The sequence below is a fragment of the Camelus dromedarius genome, chromosome 29 (assembly GCF_036321535.1).
Source record: "Camelus dromedarius isolate mCamDro1 chromosome 29, mCamDro1.pat, whole genome shotgun sequence".
Classification (NCBI taxonomy): Eukaryota; Metazoa; Chordata; class Mammalia; order Artiodactyla; family Camelidae; genus Camelus; species Camelus dromedarius.
Window position 1 is genome coordinate 20901325 of NC_087464.1, and position 17859 is coordinate 20919183.

A 17859-nucleotide genomic window follows, 5' to 3' on the forward strand; every position below is an offset into this window, starting at 1 on the left:
CTTTTCATCCTCATGGTCCCCTTGGGAGGTGGGTAGAGGAGCCCATTTTGCAGATGAGGAAATGAGGCACTGACTCCACTGAGGTCCCACCCACCTTGATGAGCAGTCCTCTCACGGTGGGCCTGGAAGGTGTAGGCATCTGCCCACCCTCATGGCCCGTGACCCCCTGCCCCCAGTGCTCCACCACCTGCGGCCTGGGTGCCGTCTGGAGGCCCGTGCGCTGCAGCTCCGGCCGGGAGGAGGACTGCGCCCCTGCTGGCCGGCCCCAGCCCGCCCGCCGCTGCCACCTGCGGCCCTGTGCTGCCTGGCACACGGGTAACTGGAGTAAGGTGCGTGAGGACCGAGGAGGCGGGCAGCCTCGGGGCACGGGTGGAGCCCCGGGGCCCATGGCTGGTGTTTGGGGTCAGCCACAGCCACCAGTGGGGGTCGGGACAGGCTCCGTGCTGCACATCTTTGTACTGTAATTTCTGTCTCTTTCGAATCGTTTCATCTTTGTGTGGTTCGGCCTGCCCCAAGCCCCCTCTCTTGTTGGCTGTATCCTTTCCTCTGTTCTTTCCATTGCCCTCCGGCTTTCACTTTCTCCTTTGTTCTTCTTTCTCCATCTGTCCCATCCTGGGGCGGCCCCTGGCCATGCTGCCCGAGGCTCATCAGCCATGGCCTCTCCTGGGACTCTGAAGGGACTGGCCCTGGGCGGGGGGTGGTCCAGTGCTTGCCCGGTCACACTCCTCACGGGTCCTGCATGTGCACGCGCGTGGGGCGCTGTGTCCACAAACACGACCCTCGGCTTCCAGTGCTCCCGCAGCTGTGGCGGCGGTTCCTCCGTGCGGGACGTGCAGTGTGTGGACACACGGGACCTCCGGCCCCTGCGGCCCTTCCACTGCCAGCCGGGGCCTCCCAAGCCGCCCGCCCGCCGGCCCTGCGGGGCCCAGCCCTGCCTCAGCTGGTACATCTCTTCCTGGAGGGAGGTGAGGCCTGGGGAACTGGGATGGGAGTGGGGTTGTCCTCAGACCCTGGCAGTGCCCAGACCCCTTTCCCTGCCCTCACAGTGCTCCGAGGCCTGCGGCGGGGGTGAGCAGCAGCGTCTGGTGACCTGTCCAGAGCCCGGCCTCTGCGAGGAGGCACTGAGACCCAACAGCACGCGGCCCTGCAACACCCACCCCTGTACGCAGTGGGTGGTGGGGCCCTGGGGCCAGGTGAGCAAGCAGGCGTTGGGGAGGACCAGTGCTCAGTGGGCACCAATCAGTCCTTCGTTCACATTAAGGAGTTCACTGTGTCCCGTGCACCAGGATCTCTGCGGTCCTGCAGATACAGTGGTGGCCAGATGAGGTCCCCACCCTGCTGAAGCTTAGGCCTCCCAGGGAGACAGACTGAAAAAAACAGACATGCGCTGTGATGTCAGGGAAGGCCTTCTGAGGAGGGAGACCTCAGGGTCTTTAGAGTGAGACCCACAGGAGTCAGTGATGTGGAGAGGCATACAGGGAACAGCAAGTGCAAAGTCCTGGGGCAGAAGTGACAGACTCGGGGTGTCCAGGGGACTAAGCAAATGCCAGACTGGCAGGAGGGGTATGGGAGTGGCCAGTGTGGCCTCAGGTGAGCAGGACACCTTCCTGCCAGGCCTGCTTGTCCCCCTGGCTGCTGAGGGACCCTGGGCAGGTTGCTACGGCTTGCTGGCCTCTGTCTTGTCTGTAAAATGAGGTTGTGGGGATTCAGTGAGGTCACAATGAGAACTTAGCCCAGGGCCTGGCACAAAGTTGGCACAGATTAAGTCTATTTTTAGAGCTTTATAAAAACACCAGACCCCACCTGATGAGAACAAAATCTGGCTCAGGACGATGGGCCCTGCTCAGGAAGCTCCCCCCCCATCCCTTCCGCTGCCCACAGGCTGCAGCAGGTCCTCCAGCCCCGGAGCCCCTGCCCAGGCCGCTCAGGCCCCCTCGGCCCCTCTGCTCCGCAGGCGCATCTCGCGCCAGTGAACACCTAGTGGCCTTGGGGCCGACCTTCTGAGGAGGCATGAGAGGTGGGCCTGGGAGTGAGGAGCTCGGCTTCCTGGCCAAGGCAGCGGCTGCCCCCATCCCCCGATGCCCCCTGCAGGGCTGGCTAAGGGGATGCTCACCCCTCCCCTGCTCCCCGCAGTGCTCAGCCCCCTGTGGTGGTGGTGTCCAGCGGCGCCTGGTCAAGTGCGTCAACACCCAGACCGGGCTGCCCGAGGAAGACAGCGACCAGTGCGACCACGAGGCCTGGCCTGAGAGCTCCCGGCCGTGTGGGGCCCAGGACTGTGAGCTCACCGAGCCGCCACGTGAGTGCCCCACCTGGCTCTCTGCTGGGGGTGGGGGGCGGTAGTGGGAGATGGAGAATCAGCAAACAATGGCCCCCACAGCACTGGCTGATGGAGTGGGTGCCTCGCAAAAGCTGAGGCTGTGCTGGGGTCGTGGCCAAGGAGGGGTCCAGCCCTGCAGTCATCCTCAGGCAGCTGTCTCTATTCAAGGGAGGAGTGGGGGTAGCTGCCTTGGCCCCCAGGCTGCTGTGTGACCTTGGCCAAGCTCTTTTTCCCTCTGGGTCTCAGCTACTCCCTCCCCGACACCCTGAGTGAGGCCAGGTATGTCCCTGAGACAGGCCTGGGTGAGCCCCCATCCCCGGCTCTCGCCTGTCCATTTCCTGGCCAGAGGAGCACTGCCCAGAGTGAGCAATGGAACTGCAGGAGGGGCTTCCCTCCTGGGGTCCTGCAGGCTCCTAGCAGCTGGACACACAAACACATACTCACTTCCTTCCTGCAGCCCAGCCACCCCCAGCAGTGCTGAGCACAGGAAACTACGGCCCTGGAGTCACACCTGGCCTCCCCTCTCCAGCTGGGTGGCCTTGGGCTCCATTTCCTTGTCTGGGCCTCCGCTCATGGATAAAAGGACAGACCACCTCCATCCTCACAATGAGGTCTCAGGGTGAAGGGCGCAGGAGGTGCTCAGGGAAGCTGGGCTTCTCCCTTTTCCTCGTGACCACTGTCATGCCCCTTGGTGAGGTCAAGAAGAGTGCCTAGAGCTGCCTGCCTGTGACAGTAGAGAGAACCCAGCAGCTCTTCTGCCTATCAGCGGTCTGAGTCCTGCCTTAAGGACAGAGTCCCCTTAGCACAGAATCCTTGGCCCTCAACTGGCATTCAGGGCCTCCAGGGACCTGCCCCAATCTGCCTTCCATGCCAGCGGCTCGCTCCTTGGCAGCCCTTGGCCAGCCCCAGACCAGCCACTGCCCTGCCTTGCTGCCCGTGCCATGGGCAAGGATGGTCTTCTTGCCCCAAACCCCATTACCTCGAGGCCCAATAGAAATGCCACCCACCCCGATGCCCTGCCCTTGGCATTCATCCAGCAAGCACCTCAATACCTCCTGCAGGCCAGCCAAGGATGCTGAGACCCAGGAGTCCCCAGGATGTTTTGATGATCTGTGGGGTTATGTGGCAGGACGTTTGGAAAGCCTGGAAACTCCACGGTGTGTGGTCACCGCAGTGAGGCAGCTGACATAGCACAGCCACATCCGTTCGCCTGTGGAGGTGGGGGCTACTGGCAGAGGAGGGAACTGGGGCCCCCTGAGAGACCAGGAAACTTGCCTGAGGTCACACAGTGGGAACAGATGTGTAGGTCAGAGCTCTGCCCAGAGCGGGGGTGGAAGAGCCCGCCACCTGCCTCGTGCCCTCTGCCAGGCCCCAGGGGTGTCCCAGGGCCAGGGCTGCCAGCTGCCTTCCAGCTTCTCCTCCCCTGGGATGTCTGCTGCAGTGAGCAAAGCTAGGAGGCAGCTGGGGGCTGTCGGAGGCAGCGGGAGCAAGGCCAGGAGGTTGGAAGCAAGCCGCTTCCCAAAATAGCTCCGATAAGCACAGGACAGGAGGGCCTGCCAAGCCTCAGCCCCGGACAAGCACAGCCTGCAGCGTCCCTGCGTCCCTCCTCGGGAGCCCTGGGTTCTGCCGCCAGGCTGTGTGGCTCCAGTCATACCTGCTCTCTCTGGGCCTCAATACTTGGCCTGGCTGACAGGACTCTGTTCTGGTGTGTGACCTGGAAGCTGAGGCTGAGTACAGGTTCAGGGAGGCCTGGCAGGACAGGTGCATTTGATCAGAGGGAGGTGGCAGGGCTGGACGGCAGAGGTCACTATAAGTGGCAAGAGGTACCTGGGACTAAAACTGTATGCCTGGACCTGTCGTGTCACCCAGAGTCAGCAGGCATGGAGATGGGTGGCAGGTACCTTGGCTTCTCGTGAGCATGTGAGGTGGTCAGGGCTGGAGCGTCAGAGCCCTTCCTGAGGAAACCTGAGTCCAGCAGTGCCAGGTCTCCAGTTCTGGGGGTGGGGGCCTGGGCCAGGGGCAGGTGGGCCAGGACAACAGCTGGGGTTCTGTGACGGAGGCCCAGGGAACCTCCAGAAACAGGAGGCTGGTGCTCTGGGGGTGGCTGCAGGTCTCCTTAAGGCTGTTGGGGGCAAAGAGATGGCGCAGATGAAATCTCTGGGAAGACCCTCCACCCTGGGTGCAGGCAGGAAGAGGGGGTTGGTTCCCCGTGTCCCCCGGGTCCTGACCCGCTCCCTCCACCTCCAGGCTGCGAGCGCGACCGCCTGTCCTTCGGTTTCTGCGAGACGCTGCGCCTCCTGGGCCGCTGCCAGCTGCCCACCGTCCGCACCCAGTGCTGCCGCTCCTGTCCCCCTCCCGGCCATGGCGCCCCCTCCCGCGGCCATCAGCGGGTCGCCCGCCGCTGACCCGCGCCCGGCCCTGGCCGGCCAGGACGCACAGACAGACCGACGCACGGACCTCAGCGCCCACCCGGGGCTGCGATGGAGCCCCGCCCCTCGTGCCCTAATGGTGCTAACCTCGCCCCCGCCAGCGGCAGGCTGGGGACCTCTCCCCCTGAGAAAAGGTATTTTTTTATTCTAAGTTTGTGTAACATTATTATTATTATTATACATAAACGAACATCTGCTGTTTCTAAGTGCAGCTTGGCTTCCTCTTGGATTGAGAGAATTTCAAGTCTGAAACTCCACCTCCGCCGCAGCGGACAGAACCTTTCACCTGCTCCTCTGGGAGGTCCGCGGGGGCGTGAGGAGCAAACGAGTGCACGCAGAGGACAACCCACTAGGCAGGAAGGCCGAGGGAGTCAGGGCGGAGGACAGCTTCCTGCAGGAGGTGTGTGCAGGGCCTCACAGGGCTGGATAACCCATGTAGGGAAGGTTTTCTAGGCACCAGGTACAGCTTGGCAGAGGCCCACGTGGTGGTGGTCCCCTACTCACGATCCTTCCACACCCCTTCCTTCATGTCATCCCCCAGCCGTTTGTCCCACATCCCCACTCTGGGGTCTTCAGAGACCTATGTTTCCCAGGGATTGAGCCACACCTCCTTAAGGAGCAAGGCCCACCCTGTCACCAGCAGGGACTATTCCCTGGAGTGATGGTGATGGGGTCTGGGAACCCCACAGGCACATGCCTGGCCCTCTGCTTCATCTGCTAACTCATTTGCACTAAGGGGGTGGAGTGGGTAGCACCATCTGGGCTTTGTAAACCCCTGGGGTTGGTGCCCACCCCAGGAGAGTGATGGGGGTGGAGGGAGAAGCAGACTGGCCAGCCACACCCTTCTCAGCCCCCACCTGTCCCTTCCTTTCATCTTCTCTGTGCTCATGGCTGGGGCCGGGCAGGCTGACTCCTTCCTCACTGCCAATCCCAGGTGCTGGCTCTTGCTATGTTGACCTGTGGTCCCGCTACCTAGCACCTGGCCCACCATGGCCCCTCCCTGCCTGCCAAACCTAGTTCCATGGAGTCAGACTTGAACTCACCAGGGAGCAGATGGGCGTGAGGTGCTTTGAAGTGTGTCCTGGGCCCTGGCGAGGGGTGGGGAGGCTGGGGAAGGCCAGACACTGTCTCCAGGACGTGACCTGAGCAGGCCCCAGCCCTTACCTCTAGCCATGGCCTTGGACTTGATGGTTTTACAACCTGCTCACAAGTCCTACTCCTGGAAGGGGTTTGTCCCCGTTCTCCAAACGGGGGAACACCACTCATTCTGTTCTACGGTGGATGCCATTCACAGACTGTGATATGAATGGTGGCCCTGGAGCTGTGTACATCCTGGTCTGAAGGCACTTGCCCTGGGCCACATGGCCACTGGTGGCTTGGTGTCTATGTTGGAAGCAAGTGGAGGGGACAATGAAAATCACTCCATGGGGAATTGAGAGCGAGAAACAGTATAGAGGGCTGAAGCAATCAGCAAGTGTCTATCCTAGGACTGGCCGGCTGCTCTAGTGGTTAGGGTGCTGGGGTGCCCAGCTCTCCAACTTCCTGTTCTCTACACTCTGTAGGGATCAAGTAAGTACCCCATTTTCAGATGAGGAGTCCAAGGGCATATGCCCTGACCATGCAGGCCTCAAGCTCCCATCTCCTGCTCGGAGATTTGGGCCACCCCCAGCAGCTGACCCCTCTGACCAGGGAGGAAGACGGCTCTGAGCAGGCCCCACGGTAGCTGTGCACAAAGAGCCGTCTGGGGCTTGCGTGAGTCCAGGCATCACTACACCGTCTGAGGGTGGAGGGGTGTCAGCCTTGCTTCCTGTCTGTGTTTGCAGCAGCCCAGTTGGCCCAAGGAGGCCCTGGGGACCCACGACTTGAGTAATGGTTTCCCAAGGCTTTCCACTGTCGCAAGGGCAACCCTTTACAAGGGACAGGGAGCAGGGCCTCTGCTTACAGCACACACACTGACTCAGAGACTGAGCAGGGGCTAGCACTGGGGTCCCAGTCCCAGCTGTGCCACTGCTGTTGTGCTGTGTGACCTCAGGAAACCCCAGGCTCATTGAATCCGTGTCCCAGGAGGAGACAGGCTCACCAGCTCCTCGCCTGCTGTCTGGGAATCCTCACTGGAGCCCCCACCACCGCCGGAAAGACATTTAGTCTTAATCATTCTCGTGTGTTTTTCCAACGATGAGGGTGAGGGGAGTGGTGTCCGCAGTGGCAGCTGGGCCTGAGCTGTGAGCCGGAGCAGGAGGCAAACAACCCATGACTCAGGCAGGGCACGTCATCACTGGGGGAAGGAGGGGTGCCTGCCACCCTGTGGCTGGGGGCTGCTCCGGACACAGGGAACTCCAGCTCCTGGCTCCTGGCCCACCCCAGGGCCCCCAGCCCTCACCTGCAGGCTGGCTGTGGCTTCAAGGACCTCCTAGGGCTACCACTGCTGACAAGGGCATTCTGTCCCACTCGCCCCATGGCAAGCCAAGGACAGGGACCCAGAAGTACCCAGCTGGAAGGCTGAGATGCTCCCATAAGTCCTGCCCCACCATCCAAGCCCTTAGGGCTGAGTCCTGTCACAAGTAACTAGAACTGCCTTTCAAGCCAGAATGTTATACAGATTAGTAGTTTATTTTGCCTTTTAGTATGACAATTCCACAACTTAAATGAAGAGAAGCACAGAAGCCGCTGTGACACAGAAGGAAAGAGTCACTTGGCAACACCCCGAGGCCTCCAGTGCCGGCCTCCGGCCTCCCGCCCACCGGTGAGGGCGGCCGGCGGCGGGCCCAGCTGCCCAGAACACGTGCAGGAAGGCAGCGCCGCGCACGGCGAGGAGGAGGGATTTGTGCAACAATATAAACACTTAGTTAAAAAAGAAAAAGGACTGGCTGTTTGCCTGGAGTACTTCCTCTATCGATATAATGTAGCTGAAACCAGAATTGTTCCCAGAAATCCAGTCTTGCTGCTGTCAGACAGCTGTCAGCACGACGACAAGTAGCCCCGAGGCCACCTGGGGTAAGAAGCAGGCCCATGCATACAGATGGCAGGGCAGTGATGGTCAAGGTCAAAGAGGGCACAGAAGTGAAGAGTAGTTCCGGAGGCTCAGGTTTACATAAATACAACAGAGTCGCACACACAGAAGGACTTGTTATATAAAATAGATGTACATATCTAAAAAACCTTGATAAAAATAGCCTATAAAAATATAAACTGTAGTGAAAATATACAAAAGTATTAACAAATGTTCAACCCATAAAAAACAAAACCCCACCAACATGAAAGCTGGCCGTTCCCACCTGGCATGAGGAGGGCAGCTCTCCTGGCCGTGGTGTGTGCGTTTGGGAAGCAGACTGGAGGCTGCCCCGCCCCCAGGGCCTCCAGCGTCAGCCCAAGGCCCATCCTGCAGGGGCCCCAGGCTGGGTGCGGAGGCAGCACCTGTCAGAAGGGCCCTCCCCGTGGGAGCCACTGGGGGAGGCACCGGAGGGTTCAGAGCTGCTCTTTCCTCAGCGGCACAAGAGAGGGGAAGTGCTGGCTCAAAATAGTGAGTGGGACCAGACCCTACAGTTGTGGAGGGAGGAGGAGGCTCCGTCCTGTCCCCAGCCTGGAGTCAGGCCAAGCGTTCCCTTTCCCACCCTCCAGACACCCAGAGAGGGGAACCTCCAAGGAAGTGTCCCCAGTCCAGCTCCTCCACGATCTCTCTGCTCTCCGACGCCCACCACCTGGCCACTGGTAACACACTGCCACTCAGAGAATGGCCCACGCCATGGGCTGTGGATACACAGGCCTCCTGGGCCCAATTCAGGTGCTTTTAAGATGAGTCTTTTCAAGGCAAAACAGACACAACAAGCCCATTCCTAAAGGCAGCATTTTAGGCCCCCAGGATGTAGCAGTTCCAGGGGGAAACCCACTTGGAATCTAAAGCCTCAAGGAAGCTGGAGCTGATCCAGGGGCCCCAGCCCCATTCCTGCTGCACCGCCTGGGTTGTGGCCCCGTCAGCTGACAGCAGATGTGGAAAGTGGGGGGCGGGGAGGTGGGCTCCAGCAGCCCCACTGGTCCTGCGGAGTCTGCAGGGCTGTGAGGCCGCAACAGCTGCCTTGCAGGGACCTAGTTCACAGGCAGCTTCCTGAAGAAGGCAGACCTCAAACAGCCGCTCCCAAAGACCAGAAAAGAGAAAACATATTTCTGATACCTGAAAAGAGACGAAGGCTTTTGGCTACATACAGAGACAGCTCCCTCTACACGGTGAAAAATCAAATTAACCAACTTAACCAAAGACAAAAGCCGAGCTCAGTCCGGTCTGCTGAAATGCCATCCTAGCTAGGATCCTGCCAGAAGGTTGACAGTAATGAACAGAAAAACCAGGCTTACGGAAAAAAGCACTTTTTCAAATTATACTGCTTCAATAGTCTGAGTGTGTTTAATAATAGCTATCAACTAAGGATTATTTCCAATTTTTTCCAGGTAGTGTAAAAAATCCGCTTAAAATTGTTTCCTTCCATACTTGAGTAATACTGTCCAGGAAACATCTCTCACATCTACACATCAGCGATGGTCCACAGGGTGATTAAGCAAAAACCATGTTCCTTGCGCAGAGCCTCTTTCCAGGCCTTCAAAAAGACCGGGCCTTCTAAGACCCAGAACTCCCTGGGCATCCTGACACACTGAGAGCAACGGTGACCCCGCAGGGAGGACCGCTGCCCAGAACAGGGAAGCTTCTGTGTGGCAGTGGGGAGGGGACAGGTCTGGGAGGGCTCAAAGCTCTGACCCCAGGCAAAGGCACTTCCAGCTCCAGGCCCTGGCAGCCAGGCTCCTGGCCGCCCCAGCAGGCAGAGGAGACCAGGGGCACTGGCTGCTCCCGAGAAGCCATGGTTTCCGGCTGTCCGACAGCCCTCACTCTGCAGCTGCACCGCTGCCTTGCAAAGCACCCCCAGAAAAGCTGCCTCTATCCCCTCTACCAAGGCCTGCCCAGGGGTGGGCCTGCTTTGTAGGATGCTGATCCAGTTTCCTTGGACTCCCATCCACACATGCAGAACCTTGGCCAATTCTCAGATGGAAATAACTTTGCACAGAACCTCACGGAGCCGCGCAGGCAGAGGAGTGAGTGTGGGATATCTGGAGAGGCAGGCTCTCCCCAAGCAGGTTGGGAGCCACAGTTTGAAAGACTGCATGAAAGGGCAAAAGCTATTCCAGAAATGGGGCACAGCCAGCAGCTTGATGCCACCAGCAGAAGGTCTGTGGCCTTTCTATAGGCTGTTTCTTAACAAGGGATGTGCTTACTTTTGTAAGGAAATCCTTTTTCCCACACCAACCTTATGCTGCCCAAAGCAGTCAGACTCTGGCCTGGGCGTATCTGAAGCACAGTGGGCGTCCTCCACGGCAGCTGTTCAAAAGATGCCCACGACTGCCCACACGGACAGGAGACACCACGTGGGGAGAGGGCCCATGTAAGGTTTTCTAAGTGCAATGACACCAACACAACCAACAGATGCTGTAAACAGGTTCCTGAAAATAGCCACCTGTAAGCCTGGTGATGCACCAATCAGGCAGAAAGCATGATGGGATATGAGTAACCAAATGCCACGGCACGAAGATGGCTATAAACAGATCAGACCCCCACCCCGAGTGGAAAAGAGAAAGTGCAGAGTGGCTTCGGACATCTGCCCAGCAGACTCCCGGAGGCCATGCAGGTTACATTCTGGCTCTGAAGCAAGCAGAGACTTCTCTGCAGTTCACCCTTTGGCACACTTTGGTTGTGAAGGCAAGAAGAGCAGCGTCAGGGGGCAGGGGTGGGGCGGGGTGGGTGGCATTCAGGTGTCCTCCTCCTCATCACTGACCAGCTCACCCTTGTCGGGGCTGGTGTCCCGTTCACGCAGGAAGTCCTCCCGGATGGCCTCCAGCTCCGTCAGCTCCAGCCGGACCTTCTCCAAGTGGTAGGTGCGCCGGTTCCGGATCTGGCGCAGGGGGAATGGGTTCAGGTCTCCAAAGGAGATACTGATCAGCTTCCTGGCCGGACACAGGACAGAGACAGAGCATCAGCAGGGCTCAGGCAAGCGCTCACGCACAGCCCTCGCTCCGGCTGAGCCCACAGGCCTGCAGGTGCCGGGCTGAGGGCCGGATGCAGGTATGTCCTTCGGAGGCCAGTCCTCATGTAGGGGCTGCAGGGGCAGGCCCTGAACAACGGCCTGGATTCAGACCCAGCTCTATCGAGCACTCTGCTGTGTGATATGGAACAGCTTAAGTCACCACCTTTCCGCCTCCAATTCCACTTCTGTATATTGAGGTAAGAGCAGGGCCGCCTCCGAGGCACTGGGTTACTTGACTTGCCACCCAGGAGCACTTGCTCAGTGGTGGTGGGGGGGCATGTGCCTCTGAGGCCTTGGAACCAGCACGTGGCCTGGCACGGGGAGTGCTCAGGAAGACTGACGGGGGATGAACAGAAGTACGGATACCCGAGCAAACTTGGTGGAAACTGTTAGACCCAGTTGGGTGTCGACACACAGTATATGGAGAAAAGTGCAGTTTATGGGTTTTGTACTATCCCCAGGTCAAGGCACCCACCTACAATAAACATTTAAAAATCATGGTAACTTGCCCCTAACAACTGGCCAGCAGTTTAATTAACATAGAACTAAAAAGTGCCGAGGCCTGACTATGGACTTGCAGCGCTAATCACGTGGGCCACAGCTGTCTCTGGTTCCTCCTACACTAAGGCCACCACCCCTTCCTCTGCAGGCCCCAGCAGCAGGGACCAAAGGCTCAATACACTTACAAACCCCAGGGGAGGCTGTGATGAAACAGAAATGTCACAGGGACCTCCTCCCCATCTGTCAGAAAGCAAAGCATTTGCTCCTGCGACTCCTCAGTCGCTTGGGCTACTGGTCTGTAAGGTGTACTCTGCAAAGAACACACACGCCCTCAGCATTCCTTCCTCTCATAGTTTTAAACATGGAGTCGTCAGACAGGCCTCACCCCAAACAGAGGATGCTCCTGCAGTGAAGTAAAGGGCCAGAAAGGCGGGCTTTAAAAGCCGAGCTCCCCAGAGCGTGTTCTAGGGCTCGTGAGCAGGAGGCCCGAGCACAGCCATCACTCAGGGGGCGTCTCTGTGGAACAAAATGCTGCCTGGGGACCAGCCCCTTTTCTCTGACAGCTCTTAGTCACAGGCCACATACACCTGAAACCTAAGTGTCCAAGCTCTTCTCTATGACGAAGCACTGAATTACCATGATGTTGTTGACTGCTTCCTTCGGGCAGGCTCTGCTGACCGAGGCCCGTCAGCCCAGGATACACACTGCCTCCGCCTCGGGCCTGGGAGGTCCAGCCAAGAGATGCCTGTGGCCAGTCAAGGTGCCCTGTGGCCAGCTGAGTTCAGAAGACAGTGCTTGGCACATTCAAGATTCCCAGGAGTCCTGATTCAGAGACCAATCTAATCCTATTTCACCCACATCCACTGACCACATCTGACTCAGAATCCTCTGCCTCCTTCTTTGCAGAACCAATCAATGTGCTGCAGAATTGATGCTCCTTGGAACCGCTAGTCTGGGGAGCTCATTAAAATACTGGGGGCCCAGTCCAGAGGTGAAGCCAGGGCATCGCAGTCCGAACAACACCCACAGGTGGTCCTGCTGCCTCCAGTGGGCCTTGACTTCCTCCCGTAAACTGACGGGGAAGCTGCCTGGGAGCCACTCACCAGGTGGCGCTGCAGGAGCACGCAGGACTGCCTGCGGCCCAGCTCTGCTGGTGACTGGAGAGGATGCTCGCCCGCTGCCGCCCCTCGAATCTGTGCCCCTCGGCAGCTCTGACAGTCCGCACAAAACTGTCAGGGGCCTCCACACGCATCAGCTGTCAGAGTGAAGTTCACTTCAAGCCGTTCTTATCCTCCTGAACCAGTGTGAGTTACTGGACTCTCTCAAGGGTCACACCAGGACAGAATCAACCTTTCACAGGCAAACATTCTTCTTGGAGACCCTACTATTACTGATACAGTAATGAGCCTGAAGATATCTTAAAAATCAATCCACTTCCCCAGCCAAGGCTCCTGACCACAGTGGTGACTTGTAAGGAGGCCAGGTATGGCCTCACCAGCACCTCCTCCCAGGTGGCCTGGTAGTTCTCTCTCACTCCAGAGAACCATGGGGCGTGGCATCTCAATGTGGTCCTCACTCCCCTCTCTCGGGCCCCACAAGCTCTCCTGCCCTAAGACCCCTGCAGCACCAGGGCCCTGGAGCTCCCCCTGGCTGACTAGAGGTCTGGATGTGGCCCAAATGCTTCTCACTTCATCAGCCAAGATGAGGAGCCCTCCCTGTCAAGTGAGCATGAAGGGGGGCAACTGGTGTTTGTCAGGTAGGTTGTGATCCACCAGTGGATCGAGGAATCAATTTAGTGAGTCACGTTGGGCATTTTAAACATGCAATATGCAGTGTAACTGAAAACAGCAGAGTGTACGGCACAGATTTTTAGCATAAAATGCAAATATTTCAACACACAAATTCCTTTGTTTCAGTTATACATGCTCCAGTATGTGGCCTGTATTGTGAGATAAAATGTTCTTATGATGGGTGGCGGTCAACAGTTTGAAAAACATTAATAAGCTCCAAATGTTTCTCAGTGAGAGGACACCTGTGGTTTTCACAAGGAACACGAGGCTGACGCAGGAATCCACTCCCTGCAGGAAAGGCGGCTCACAGCACCTCGGCACAGCAAATGTTAGTGCTGCGTCACTGATTCAGAGGGAAGCATCACTGTCCTTGCCCGAACAGCAGCAAGGCCATAGAAACCCCCCTGGACAACGCGGTCTCAGCTGTCAGGCCAAGAGCAGCCGCCAACAGTGGTCCTGGGGACACATGGACAATGAAAGGCCCACAGCAGGCAGTAACTGTGTGGCTGGGGAGCGGGGGGCAATACGACCCCTGAACACTCGGCTGCCCGGGCCAGAAAGCCAGGGGTCTTCCAAGTTCAAATTCCTCCTCCACTCTCCTCAGTCTGCCCCCTCTTTTCTATCTCTGGAGGCACCTCACTGCAGGCTGCCACCTCTCACCCAGACACCCCGGTCTCCTGCTGCCAGTCTTGCTCCAACCTGACGTGGCTTTCTTGTGTTTAACCCTGCAGGGACCTCCCACCACTCTTGAAGCCCAAAGTCTTGGGCAGAATCTACAAGGGTCTTGACAGTCCAGCTCTGCCCTGGCCCGGCCTCCATCCTTGTCATGCCGGCCCCACCCTGGCTGTGCCCCTCCAGCAGCTCCCGGAACATGCTGTGCTCCCACGTCTGCACGTAGCTCCTGAAGTTCCCTCTGCCCAGGATGCGTGCTCCGTGCCGCCCCTGCCCAGCCCACTCCCCCAGCCTTTCTCCTGTACTTGCCCCACCCCTGGGCATCCTCCACCACAGCTCTGAGCATATCATGCTGTAGCAATTCCCCACAAGTTCTTCAAGGACAGGGCCCGTTCCTCAATGCCTGGCAGAGGGCCTGGCAGAGGGCTTGCCACATGGTTAATACTCATAAATAAATACACAGATAAACAAACAAATAAATAAAACAAACTCATAAATAAATAAAGTGCCTATTAGACAAATAAGAATGTTGCTTTGGTTGCTGGGACTTATGTTTGTTGGATGAAGGACAAAAGCATCCTTCACCTTAGTTCCTCCCTAGTCTCTGGAGGCCACCAGCTGCTCCCGCTCCTCTCCCCCTTGTCCCTGGAAGGAAGCACCCTCTCTCACTGCTGCACACCTGGGAGGGCTCTGGGTTGCAGCTAGCCGGGACAAGCTGTTCTCAAGGAGGCAGAGGTCAGGATTCCTGCTCTCCTTGACATCTGGGAATTCCAGCAAGGACTCACCTAGCGTCAAGGATAGTGCGAGTGAAGTAGCGGAGATACTTGAATATGGACATCGAATCCTGCAATTTCAGGATCTCCTCTTCCTTGTATTTAAAAAGTGCCAGGGCGAAGCGGAAGATAACCTATGGAAAGGACAGGGAAATCGGTAAGGAGAGAAGCCCTATGGCTCTAGGCGCCAGCTCCAGGGGTGCACAGGCCTCCGGGGCCTGGGGAGCAGCCTGCACGGCCTGCCCCGGGCAGACGCTGGACCTCAGATGCAGTTTACACTGGCACCTTTCTTATAGAGAAACGTTTTCAACTCTCCGGTGGTTTTCAACAACACTTCAGCCCAAACCAAAATTTTCTTGATGGAGGAGAACTTCTGTTGAATCCTTCCACATTCAGCTCACATTTCTAGCCAATAATTATACAGAACCAAAAATAATTTTCAAATGAAATCAAAACCAGTGTCCTCTGCTCTGACTCTGAAACTCTTAAATGCTCCACCTCCAGACACATTTTTTATCTCAGCTACTTGAAACGAGGGTCTGTCTGAGTTACTGACTTCTGAATATGGTGGAAGAAAATAAAGTTTTTTTTTTTTACTGATTTGTTTTTGGGGGTACTGTTTTGAGGCCAGAGGGAATGGACTCCTGGTGGTCCTGCAAGTTCAAGCAGTTTTGAAACAAACTGCTTTGCCTGCATCTAAGGGCGTCTGGCTGGCCTGCCTCGATCTGCACCTTCTCTTACTTAGAAAGCAGTGTTTACAGTTTTAAATAGGGTTCTTTCTCTTAACATCCCTACCTATGGCCCAAGAGGAAGCACTGTTTAAGCCCTGAGAATTCTTTTTAATAATGACAGAGTAGATTTAAAAAAAATAACGTACTACCATGTTAGGGTGTGGGGTAATACACACACTTTGCTGGTGGGAGGAGACATTGGTAAGGCCCTTCTGCAGGGGAATTTGACATTCTCGATGGAAACTAGCCTTCTGATTCTGAGTTTGCCCTTGACCCAGCACTTCCATCTCCAGGACTGAACCAACAGACGCACTTGCACACGTGTAGAAAGACATTATTATAAGGAATCCCTGCAGCCGTCTGAAGTGGCCATCATCAGAGGACTGCTGTATGTATTTCTGGTTCATCTGTAGAAGGAGATACTATGCAGAATAAAAAAAAAAGCCAGGTCTACATATGTCCTGATATGGAACTATCTTTGAGAAATAACACGTTAGAGAAACAGTATTTTATATACATGTAAGACACCTTGAGAGAGAGGTGTATGTTGAAAAGAGCAACTAGGAGACTGGGGGACCCCTTTCTACTGCCCACCTTCAGTTCTGCTGCACTCTCAGTTCTATGACTTGAGTTTATCACATAGCACTTATTCACAAACTTAAAAAAAAACAAACAAACATAAAACAGACTGGGTGGGAGGCCTGTGGTCAGTCGGGCTCTGAAGCTGGCCCTGGATCTGAGCCCCTGCTTACTCTGGGCCTCGCCCTCCTCACCCACACAATGGGGATAAGACCACCATCTGCCTGACAGGGGCTGAGGCTCAGACTGCAAACCACCGAAGCCCCCATGCCTGGCACGGACTCAAATGTCTCTGATGAACGAGCAACGACTGCTGTTTCCTGCGACCCCAGAGTGGCCTCCAGCGGCACCCGGTGCTGGGATCGCTCTGCCCCGTGGTAACCCTCACACGTCCCAGGTGAGCTGGCCACTCCGCTGCCACTGCCACTACCCACAGAGTCATCCAGTGAGCAGACCCACCTTTGGTCCCTCGTAAAGGAAAGAGTCCCATATTTTAAAGAGTATGTCACTGACGACGCTGTCCACGAACACCACCAGAAACCAGTTGAATGTGATGAGGGTGTAGTCGACTCTGTACTGTTCAAAGTGGGCGTGCAGCCGCGGCAGCTTCTCGCTCATGAGGTCTCTGAACACCCGCTGGTCCACCTGGAGAGGCAGCAGAGGGGAGAAGTACATGGGGTCCGCTGAGCAGCCAGCAGGCAACCTGGGGCCCCAGGGCAGCTGTTCCAAATGCTCTGGTGGGGGGCTCACCCCAGAGCGGATGGCTCCGTGCACATCGCAGGGGCCCCTCCAGTGTCTGCTGACTGTCATTCTTTCCCCAGGCCATTGGACGGGGGGTGGTCTACGGCCTGGAAGCCACGCCTGTACTCAGTGAGAACAGGCTGCTGCAGGGCCAGCAAACGTCAGCCTCGCTCCCCTGCACGTAAACCCGAGGGGCTGCAACAAAGGGCCATAAACCCGGACGAGTCCCAGGCCGTAGAGGAAGTGGAACATCACCACATCCATTCAACAGATACTTACTGGGCTGCGGGGGCAGCGAGGGGAGCAAGGACTCCAGAGTCGGACGGACCTGAGGTTGAATCCCAGCTCTACCTCTTTCTAGCTGGGTGGCCTTGGGCAGATTATGTTCCAGGCAGCTCTGTGCCTCATTTGGAAAATAGTGAACTCTCTCCCAGGCCTACCGGGAAGACTACATGAGACGAGGGTAAACTACTTGTCAACACAGGTGGCTGTTAGCCCTCCACACTCCGTGTCAGGCTGGGGCCAGTGCTGGGCGGAGAGGTGAGTCAGGCTATGCCCTGACCTCGAGGAGCTGAAAGACGAGGGGGGAAGCCAGACATCTGGACTGTTCTGCTAGCTGTGGTCAGGCCTTGGCAAAGATGAGTTCACAGAGCGCTAGAGAGGCCCCCGGGTGGGTCCCGGCCAAGCCTGGAGGGGAACAGCACCTGCGGCGGGAACCCGGGGTTCCAGGCAGGAGGGTAATGAGGGAGGCAGCCTTGCCTGGCAGAAGCCACCACGTCACTGACAGGAGATCTCATCCACAGGCCAAGGGCTTTTCTAGCCTTTGTGACCCACAAGAAAATACACGTCAACAGGCACCTGGTCTGTGTGCGTAAGTCAGAAACAAATGCTTCACAAACAATGCTTAACCTCACAGAGAACACTCTTTGATACTTCAGTTCTACTCTATTCAATTTAATTTGATGGAAAAAAGAAAAGCTAGTGCCAGCCCTCTATACCAATTTCTCTACCCATGTGTGAAGAACTCAGCAGGCAATGAATGAGAAGCATTTAGAGGCTTTAAGCAGGAGAACAATGCGGTTGGACTTGTACTTTGGATCCATCCCTCAGTGGAGGGGGCTGAGCTGGAGGGGAAACCCCATCCCACCCAGGGCAGAGGTGACGAAGAGCTGACAAGGAAACGCGGTGGGGAGGAGAGGAGCTCATGGATCAGAATTACGTGGAGGTAAAGTCTGTTGAAACTACGGACCCCTCAGGTGTTAGA

At 57.0% G+C, this 17859-nt stretch overlaps 2 protein-coding genes across 3 annotated transcripts in view; one reads left to right on the forward strand and one right to left on the reverse strand.

The window, feature by feature from the left end:
* ADAMTS7 (ADAM metallopeptidase with thrombospondin type 1 motif 7) overlaps positions 1-5194 on the forward strand; it is a 40559-nt gene extending 35365 nt beyond the window's left edge. Inside the window, exons 20-24 of the mRNA XM_064480660.1 lie at positions 177-329; positions 792-965; positions 1047-1193; positions 2134-2296; positions 4565-5194. Of these exons, the coding sequence (XP_064336730.1) occupies positions 177-329; positions 792-965; positions 1047-1193; positions 2134-2296; positions 4565-4722 (795 nt within the window). The 3' untranslated portion in view covers positions 4723-5194. The remainder of the gene's footprint in view (positions 1-176; positions 330-791; positions 966-1046; positions 1194-2133; positions 2297-4564) is intronic.
* A 2256-nt stretch (positions 5195-7450) lies between these two features.
* TBC1D2B (TBC1 domain family member 2B) overlaps positions 7451-17859 on the reverse strand; it is a 71540-nt gene continuing 61131 nt past the window's right edge. For both annotated transcript variants that reach the window (XM_064480661.1, XM_031440723.2), the window contains exons 11-13: positions 16314-16499; positions 14557-14678; positions 7451-10728 (exon numbers count right to left, since the gene is read on the reverse strand). In XM_064480661.1, coding sequence (XP_064336731.1) covers positions 10533-10728; positions 14557-14678; positions 16314-16499 — 504 coding nt within the window. In that variant the 3' untranslated portion in view covers positions 7451-10532. The remainder of the gene's footprint in view (positions 10729-14556; positions 14679-16313; positions 16500-17859) is intronic.